This window comes from Microtus ochrogaster, chromosome 2 (genome assembly GCF_000317375.1).
Source record: "Microtus ochrogaster isolate Prairie Vole_2 chromosome 2, MicOch1.0, whole genome shotgun sequence".
Taxonomy (NCBI): Eukaryota; Metazoa; Chordata; class Mammalia; order Rodentia; family Cricetidae; genus Microtus; species Microtus ochrogaster.
In genome coordinates, this window is record NC_022010.1 from 5,008,180 (window position 1) to 5,017,352 (window position 9,173).

At 50.4% G+C, this 9,173-nt stretch overlaps 1 protein-coding gene across 1 annotated transcript in view; it reads right to left on the reverse strand.

Annotated features, from left to right (window-relative positions):
- Acads (acyl-CoA dehydrogenase short chain) overlaps positions 1 to 6,235 on the reverse strand; it is a 10,747-nt gene extending 4,512 nt beyond the window's left edge. The window contains exons 1-2 of the mRNA XM_005344291.2: positions 6,135 to 6,235; positions 4,346 to 4,509 (exon numbers count right to left, since the gene is read on the reverse strand). Of these exons, the coding sequence (XP_005344348.1) occupies positions 4,346 to 4,509; positions 6,135 to 6,180 (210 nt within the window). The 5' untranslated portion in view covers positions 6,181 to 6,235. The remainder of the gene's footprint in view (positions 1 to 4,345; positions 4,510 to 6,134) is intronic.
- Positions 6,236 to 9,173: the final 2,938 nt, after the last annotated feature.

Below are 9,173 nucleotides of genomic sequence, written 5' to 3' on the forward strand. Positions count from 1 at the left end.
TGGTTTTTCGAGACAGGGTTTCTCTGTGGCTTTGGAGCCTGTCCTGGAACTAGCTCTTGTAGACCAGGCTGGTCTCGAACTCAAAGAGATCCGCCTGCTTCTGCCTTTTATTCTGAGTTTGTATCATGAGTTTCTTGCCTGCATGTGTCTGTGCGCCACGTGTGTGCACAGGACCCACAGAGGTCGGAAGGGGCATCAGGTTCCTGCCATCACCTTGGACTTCTGATCCTCCTGCCTCCACTTGCTGAGTGCCAGGACTGCAGGCGGGCACTACTTCCTGTGCTAGCTATGAGCTGCCTGGATCAAAGCCAGGGACCAATGCTCGCCAGCCGCGCTCTTCCAAATGAGCTACGTCCCCACCCTACTTATTTTCTTTTTCATAAAACCATTTTTGAGTTTCGAACCATTTCCTCCTCCCCCGTGCTCCCCCTAACTCCTCGCACATCCCCCAGCTCCTCAGATCCTCTTACTCTCCAGATACCTGGGTCTGTTTTTACAACTGAGCCTCCTGCCTTTACCTCCAAGTGCTGGAATCACAGACATGGGCCACCATGGCCTGCACTGCAGAAGAGATAAGAATACGATAGAGATTGAGTGGAGAGGTGGCTCATCAGTGCAGAGCACTGCTGCTCTCTCAGGGAGCAAGTTCCCTTCCCAGCACCCACATGTCGGCTCAAAACTGCCTGGAACCCCAGTCCCTAGGGGATCCGACACCCTCTTGGGGCTCCTTGGGCACCAGGCACACACACTGTGTCCATATATACATGTAGACATAAATTCACATAAAAATAGACTCTTTATTTTAAAAAAAAAAAAAAACAACAACAACTATTTAAAAACATTTTCCTCTCCACTGAAAAGAAGCTAAGGGTACCAAGTGTTAAGGTTCAAACCCGGGACAAATGGCTGAGGTGCCTATTCAACGTATCTAAGCTGCATTTGGCCACCACGTTCTCCTAGCATCCCTCAGTCCTTACCTGCTATGGGGTACGCCTGGCATACCCTGCCCTCTATCCTGAAATCTCCAGCCCAGCGGTTGGGCTGCCCCTCCCCCGGGCTCTTCCCTATAGAATCCAGACATTTCGGTTGTCCGCCCCTTCACTCTCGTCCCTTCGGCCTCCTGGCTGCTGCACCTGGTTCCCATCTTTCCCCCTTCCCATGGCCCAGCTCAGTCCAGTCATGTCCACTCATATCCCAGACCCCTGCCTCTGGCTGTGTTCTCCCTTTTATCTACAATAAACTTTCTCCTCCCCCACACCTAGGAGCAGCCACGACCTTTCCTCTTCTTCTGTCTGTCACTCACTGGGCACCTGCACCCCGCCCCACATAAAATGACCGTTTGCAGCCTCAGAACGCTGGCGCTCCAGACACCGCCTTAGAAACTCCTCAGAACGCTGGTGCTCCAGACACCGCCTTAGAAACTCCTCAGAACGCTGGCGCTCCAGACACTGCCTTAGAAACTCCTACTTCTTTCCTTTGTTAGCTTAGGGATACAAAGACCGAAGTCCAATTTGGTTGCGAAACGACCAACAAGGCAGAAACTGGCACCAGTCTTCCCTCTGGGTCTCGCCCCTGTTCCTCAAGGCAGCCCCTCGGACCCTCAGCAAACCTGCTATTAGTATTCTAGGGAATACTAATAAACTATTCCTCTGCAAAAAGCTTAGGAATCTCCGAGCTCTGCGTCCCGCAGAGGTGGCTCAGAAGTCTGTTTCTGACTCCACACGACCAAGTAACTTGCTGGGCACAGAATGACATGTCTGGTCTCAGTGTCGTCAGCAGAAGCCAGAGATGTGAAGAACCAAGTCCTGTGTGTGCTGCTCCGAAGAGGACATGGGTATTGCCACATGCACGTGAACACCCCTGGAATTCACACACCTCCACACATTAGCTCAGCTGCTATTACTATTATGCCTTTGCCTTGGGAGTTTTGTGGGGGTTTTGATGTTTTGTTTGTTTGGTTTTTTTTTTTTTAATCTCAGGCTGACTTTGAACTTGGGATCCTCCTGCCTCAGCCTCAGGAATGTACCATGCTTTACCACATAAATTCTCGTCCCCTTTTTAAAAAATTTTAGGAAGGGTGTCACTCTATAATCCTGGTGGCCCAGAACTCACTCTGTAGACCAGGCTGGCCTCAAACTCACGGAGATCCTGCATGGGCCTCCTGAGTGCTGGATTCTCTGGGATTAAGGGCGCCTGCCACCGCTCCAGCCTTTCCTCTGTGCCTGTGTTGGTGGACTTTTTGCCCGTTTCCAGTTAAGCTGTTAAAAGTAGAAGCTTTGTGTGTTCACAAGTGAGCTAGGGCAACCGCCACGGGTGAGCTAGGGCACCCGGTTTGCTGGTCATGTTAAAAATGAAAGCTGTGCGTATCCAGGGGAACGAGAGCACCCGGTTTTATCGGACATGTCTCCAGGGGTCACTGGTCACAGGCAGGCTTTACCCTGGGGATGGTTCTGAGAATAACACACCTGTGCACGCGGCAGAAGTGGGAGTAGGAAAAGGAAGTCATGGGGAGGCTCAGGCAGGACAGTGGGACACTGTCTGTGTGACCTGAGCTGGGCGCTGGCTTGGTGGCTGTGGAGTCACACAGTACTGCTCGGTGTAGACAGGGTTTCTCTGTGTAATCATGGCTGTCCTGGAACTAGCTCTGTAGACCAGCAGGCTGGCCTCCAACTCACCGAGATCCACCTGCCTCCGCCTCTCAGGTGCTGGAATTAAAGGCGTGCATGAGCACCGCAGGGCTGGTTTACTTGTCTTAACTGAGGATGCTGCCTGCTTACTTCTTGTCTGAGCTACTGCACAGGGTTCTAAACCTCCAGGAACTGAATGGAATTTGATGATAATGAAGACTCAAAACCCTGGCCCCTAGCTGCTGCCGCCTAAAACCCTAGCACTCAGGGGGAGCCTGGGGCAGTGCAAAGCTACTTAGCGAGGCCCTCTCTCGCTAAGTAGCTAAGAACAGAGCACGAAGCATTTGAGGGAAGCAAACGTATTGATCTGTCAAAGCACAGACAGATTTCAACACATGCTTGAGCCCGGGGCAATGGCCTTCCTGTTGCTCAGACACCAGAGTCTGAGAGACTGGCTCCAAAATCCTTGCCCATCCACCATCCATGTACTTGTCCCTGAGGTCCCATGATGGCAGAGAATCCACCTTCCGGTTGGAGCCATATTGTCGAGCTCCCCTGTGCCCCCACCCCTCCCAGACATGTTCACTTGGTGATCCCACCTGGAGCGGCATCTCGCTTGCCACCACCTCAGTGGAACTGTGAAGAGGCAAATGTGGGGGGGCGGGGAGCGGGGAGGCCCTCAGGCGGAGCTGCACACCAGCAAACCCAGGAGCTGCACGGCTCCATTCTCCAGCTGTCTCAACCACGACAAGAACGACCACAGGCTGAGATGGCACTGTGGTTAAGAGCACTGGCTGCTCTTCCAGAGGACCAGAGTTCAGCTCCCAGGACCTACATCAGGCAGCTCACAGCCGTCTGTAAGTCCAGCTCCACGCGACCTGACGCTCTCTTCTGACTTCTGAGGGCACCTGCACGTACCTCACATACACTCTCTTGCACATACATGAACAAGGAAAACAGAAATCCAACGAAAACAAGTGCAGAGGCCAGCTCAGGCTGGGGACGTCGGTCTGCTTCCTGGAATCTAGGTAGAAGTGAAAGGCAGGCGAGACCCAGCTCCACACAGTCATCCTCAACCTCCCCACACACGACACAGCACCCACATGTCCATAAACATACCACACACACACGTGCATAATGAAACAGTTTATGGTTAAAAAGAAATGAGTAAAGTATTGTGAGGTCCACCGTGTGTGGTGATATGGGGGCAAAGCAGCCAAGCTCTGTGAGTTTGAGCCAATCTGACCCACACATAGTGAGATCATCGTAATGAAACAACCGGGGCTGGACAAGTGCTTCTGTGGTTAAAAGTACTTGGTACTCTTTTTTTGAGTTTTCAAGACAGGATTTCTCTTTGTAGCCTTGGCCATCCTGGAACTCACTTTATAGCCCAGGCTGGCCTTGAACTCACAGAGATTTGCCTGCCTCTTCCTCCCAAGTGCTGGGATTAAAGGTGTGTGCTACCACTACCTGGCTGCACTTGGTGCTCTTGCAGAGGACCAGGGTTCAATTCCCAGCACCTACTGCCTGTAACTCCAGTTTCAGGAGATATTACGCCCTCTTCTGACCTTGACAGGCATTACACATGCACGTTACACAGGCAGAAAAGCAGGCAAAGTTTTACAGATGCTGAACAAAGCAAACCTTCCCAGCCTGAACTGAGCTTCCCACCTAAGGTCTTGGTGCCTCCGGCTGCTGTCACTCACTACAGTGCTCACCTGAGCTGTGGGGAAGAGATGCTCCTTGTCCAGCTGGGCTGCAATGGGGACCAGCTCCTTCTCAGCAAAGTCCCGGCACGTCTGACGCAACATCTGATGTGTCTCGGGCAGCTCCGCAGACTGGTAAACGGTATGCAACCTGCACCAGTCACGAGGATGGAGAGCTACCAGGGAAGAAAAGGAGTCAGGGAAGGGCGGTACAAGACATCTTAAGATTTATTTCTTGCCGGGCAGTGGTGGTGCACACCTTTAATCCCAGCACTCAGGAGGCAGAGGCAGGCGGATCTCTGTGAGTTCGAGACGAGCCTGGTCTACAGAGCGAGTTCCAGAACAGGCTCCAAAGCCACAGAGAAACCCTGTCTCGAAAAACCAAAAAAAAAAAAAAAAAAGATTTATTTCTTGGGGCTGGAGAGATGGATCATCAGTTAAGAGCACTGGCTGTTCTTCCAGAGAACCTGAGTTTGCCTCCCAGCAGCCACATGGCAGCTTACAACTACCTGTAATTCCTGTTCTAAGGGATCTGGCACCCTTACACAGACAAACATGTGGACAAAACACCAATGTACACAAAGTGCAAGTAAATAAATTATTTTGAAAACTTTACATATCTGTGTAACCGTGTTTACCGGTGAGCACATGCATGCAGGTACCCACGGAGGCCAGAAGAGGGCGTCAGATCCCATGGACCTGGAGTTACAGGCAGTTATGAGCTACCCAACATGGGTGCTGGGATCTGAACTCAGGTCCTCTGCAAAAAGCAAACGCTGAGGTAGGGGGCTCATTTAGGCCTGAAGTCCAGACTAGCCGAAGCAAAATATCAAGACTCCATTTCAGGACCTGGAGAGATGATGGCTCAGCAGTTAACAGCACTTGCAGCTCTTGGAGAGGACCTAGTGCAGGTCCTGCCATTCATGGGGTGGCTTACAGTTGTCTGTAAAGTTCCAGGGCATACTTACATGCAGGCAAAACACTCATACACATAAGATAACAGAACACTATTCCCGTCTCCCCCCACCCCCTTCTCAAAGAGGAAAAAAAAGTTTATTGCTATAATGTCGATAGGGCTGTTACCGAAAAGCCCAGGCTGAATGCTTAACTGCTGGCTAAACACTTCAATCCCCAGCATAATCCCAATTACAACATTCTGGGAAAAGGTTTTAAATTTCATTGAGTCTGGATTTACATAAAGTGTGGCAAACAACAGCACGCAGCTCCCAGGAAGGATTAAAGGGGTACCGATGACTGATTTTCACTGTTTCTGAGGATCTGGATTAGGCAAAGGAAGCGCCTGTCATAGTGTCAGGCTTGCTACAGGTGAGACAAAACAGTATTAAAAATAAAGGCTAACGTTATGGAAGCACCCGTTAGATGCCAACCGCTATGCTTTTTATATTTATCCTGTACTTTAATACAACTCTGAGGACAGTAACAGTTCACACTTGTACCAATAGACACTGGTCTTCACGTCCAAGGTCACAGGTCGGAGTTCAATGCAAGGCCTGGAAACAGGACCAACTCACCCAGAACCTCGACCGGGACTGAGAAAGGGGCAGGGAAGTGAATGCGGCCGCACAAAGAGGACCTGGCGAGGAGGGTCCTACAGGCAGGGAGCCGAGCAGGAGCCGGGGTCCCTGCAGAGCCCGGGCCCTGCACGTGCAAGAGGCCACCGAACTAGGGCAAAGGCCGCGAGCAGCAGGGAGATGCTGCCCTCTCGGCGGCCCGCGGACACAGCAGGACCCGCCGTGCGACCGGCCCTGGGGCTCCGCGGACGCAGTCCGAGCGCACTCACCTCGGCGGAGTGGGCCACCGGCCCGGGCGAACAGTGCGGCAGCCATGGACGCGGACCTCCCAGACCTCTTGCAAGCAGCTCTAGTGTTCCGGACGGCAGGGGCAGGGCCCTGGCCACGCCCACTGACCCACAGGGGCGGAGCCAGTGGGGAGGCTGGGCCACGCCCATTGTTTGTAGGGGAGGGGCCCGGGACGCGCTTGCGCCCTAGGGACGAGGCCCCGGGAAGTTAACTCGGGCCAATCCAGAGAGTGCAAAATCTCTCTACTCATTTTTCCGCTCTTGTCTTTAGTAAGGCTACTGACAAAGCAAAGACATAAGAATAAAAACAAGGAGCTGCAGAGATGGCTCAGTGGTTAAGAGCACCAGAGGTCCTGGGTTCAATTCTCAGCACCCACATGGCACCTCTCAACTCTGTAACTCCAGTTCCAGGGGACCGGACACCCATGGCAAAAGAGCAATGCACATAAAGTAAAAATGCACATAAAGTAAAAATGGCCGGGCTATGGTGGCGCACGCCTTTAATCCCAGCACGCGGGGGGGGGGGGGAAAGAAAGAAAGAGGGAGGGACACACACACACACACACATACACACGCAAGGCGGACATGAGTGAGTTCGAGGCCAGCCTGGTCCAGGGCAGCAGCTAGGGCTGTTGTTACACAGGGAAATCCTATTTCGAAAAACCAAAATAGTAAGAAAATAAGAAGCTAGTTCCAGGAAAGCTAGGGCTGTTACACAGAGAAACCCTGTCTCAGAAAAAACCAAAATAAATAAACAATAAATAAATACATAAGAAACAACCGAGTGTAGAGAACCCATCCACTAAATCCAGTTCTGTACAAAGAACACACACACACACACACACACACACACACACACACACACACACACACACTGCAGTCCAAGCCTGTAATTCTAACGACTCCTGAGGCTAAGGCATGAGGATTACAAGTTCCAAGTTTCCCTGTGTTACAAAGTAAATTCAAGGCCAGGTTGGACAACTTTGTGGTATCTGGCTTCAAAATAAAGAAGTATAAAGTGGGCCTGGGGACACAGCTCAATGGTAGCGCTTTTGCCTAGAGACTTAAGGCACCGGAGGTCAGCATTAGGGAGAGAAGAAGAGAGTTAGTCCCTGCCCCTGCCCACCCTGCATCTAGAAAACAATAAACTGTGGCAAAGGTGGTGGTTTGGATTAGAAATGTCCCCATCTGGGCCGGGCATGGTGGCACACACCTTTAATCCCAGCACTCGGGGAGCAGAGGTAGGTGGATCTCTGTGAGCTTGAGGCCAGCCTCGTCTACAGAGCAAGTTCCAAGACAGGATGGAAACACTCTCAGGAAGAAAAAAAGAGAAAAAGAAGAAATTTCCCAATTTCTCCCCCTCCCCTGCAAAGTCTGGAGCTGTGTTAAAAAGGAAAATGAAAAAAGTCTTTCAAATAATGTGTTAAATGACTGTTACTAGTCAATAGGCTGAGGCCAGTCAGTCATCTTCTCTACCTGGTCACCAGCCCTGGTGGAAGGCAGAGAGTGGGTGACAAAGACTAGGGCCTGAGAAATGGTGCAGTTTGTAAAGCGTTTTACGTGCAAGCAAGACTTCAGTCTGGAATCCATTAGACCTGGGTGCAGTAGGGGAATGAGGGAGCTCCTAGCTCGGTAAGAAAACCTGCCTGAGCCGGGCAGTGCTGGCTCTAATCCCAGCACTCAGGAGGCAGAGGCAGGTGGATTTCTGTGAGGTCGAGGCCAGCCTGGTCTACAAGAGCTAGTTCCAGGACAGCCAGGGCTACACAGAAAAACCCTGTCTCAATATATATATTAAATAAAAGGAAGGAAACAAATTTATCCTAGGCCTACATGATGGCTCATGATGGCCACCAGGTCTGATGATGACCTGAGTCCGATCACCAGAACCCACACTGGTGGGAAAAAACTGACTTTCACATGTTGTTCTGTTGTCCTGACTTCCACCCACACTCAGAAGCCTGTATGCACGTGCACACACAGATAACAATTAAAAAGAAAAACAGAAAAAAAAGTCATGTTTTACAACAGAGGCCAATAATTATGCCAGAAACCATCTAAAACAAATGTCCTTTTGTTACTGGGAAGGTGCCTAGCTATTCTAAGACTAAACTGTACCCCAACCTCAGGCTCAAGTTGTACATACCTCTAAGATATATTGGTTTATTGAGACAGGGTTTCTCTGTGTAGCCCTGGCTGTCCTGGAATTCTTTGTAGACCAGGCTGGCCTTGAACTCACAAAGATCTGCCTGCCTCTGCCTTCCAAGTGCTGGGATTAAAGACATGTGTCAGCACTGCCAGGCTAAGATTCATATTTTTGGTTTTTGGGTTTTTTTTTTTTGTTTTTCGAGACAGGGTTTCTCTGTGGCTTTGGAGCCTGTCCTGGAACTAGCTCTGTAGACCAGGCTGATCTCAAACTCACAGAGATCCGCCTGCCTCTGCCTCCCGAGTGCTGGGATTAAAGGCGTGCGCCACCACCGCCCAAAATATTTTTAATTGTTAAGTGTTTAATATGTTTAATTGTTAAGCACACAAGTTCAGACGCCCTAGGAAACTGGAGAGTCTGATCCCCTGGAGCTGGAGTTACAGGTAGCTGTGAGTGTCGAGATCTGAACTTGGGTCCTCTGCAAGAGCAGCACACATGCCTAACTGCTGAGCCTTCTCTGCAATCACTGTAAATGTTTTGGTTAAAAGTGTACACATTTTTAGGAGAGACAGAATTAGATTGCCAGGAGGACAGGGGCAAGGGAAGAACTGGTTATAAACCCATAGGAGCCAAGAGATGTTCAGAGCGGGTGATGTCATGTTCTGCACAGTGCCTGTGGTGGGGATAAGGTTGTGTAAGCACGTGTCAAAATGTCTGGGTTTTTTGGTTTGGGGTCTTTTTTCTTCCATGAGGGGGCTTGAATCCAGGTCAAACACTGTATTACTGAGCTATATAACCCAGACCAAATTGTACTTTTGAATTCAGTTATTTTCTTTTTTTTTATTTAATATTTATTTATTTATTATGTATACAATATT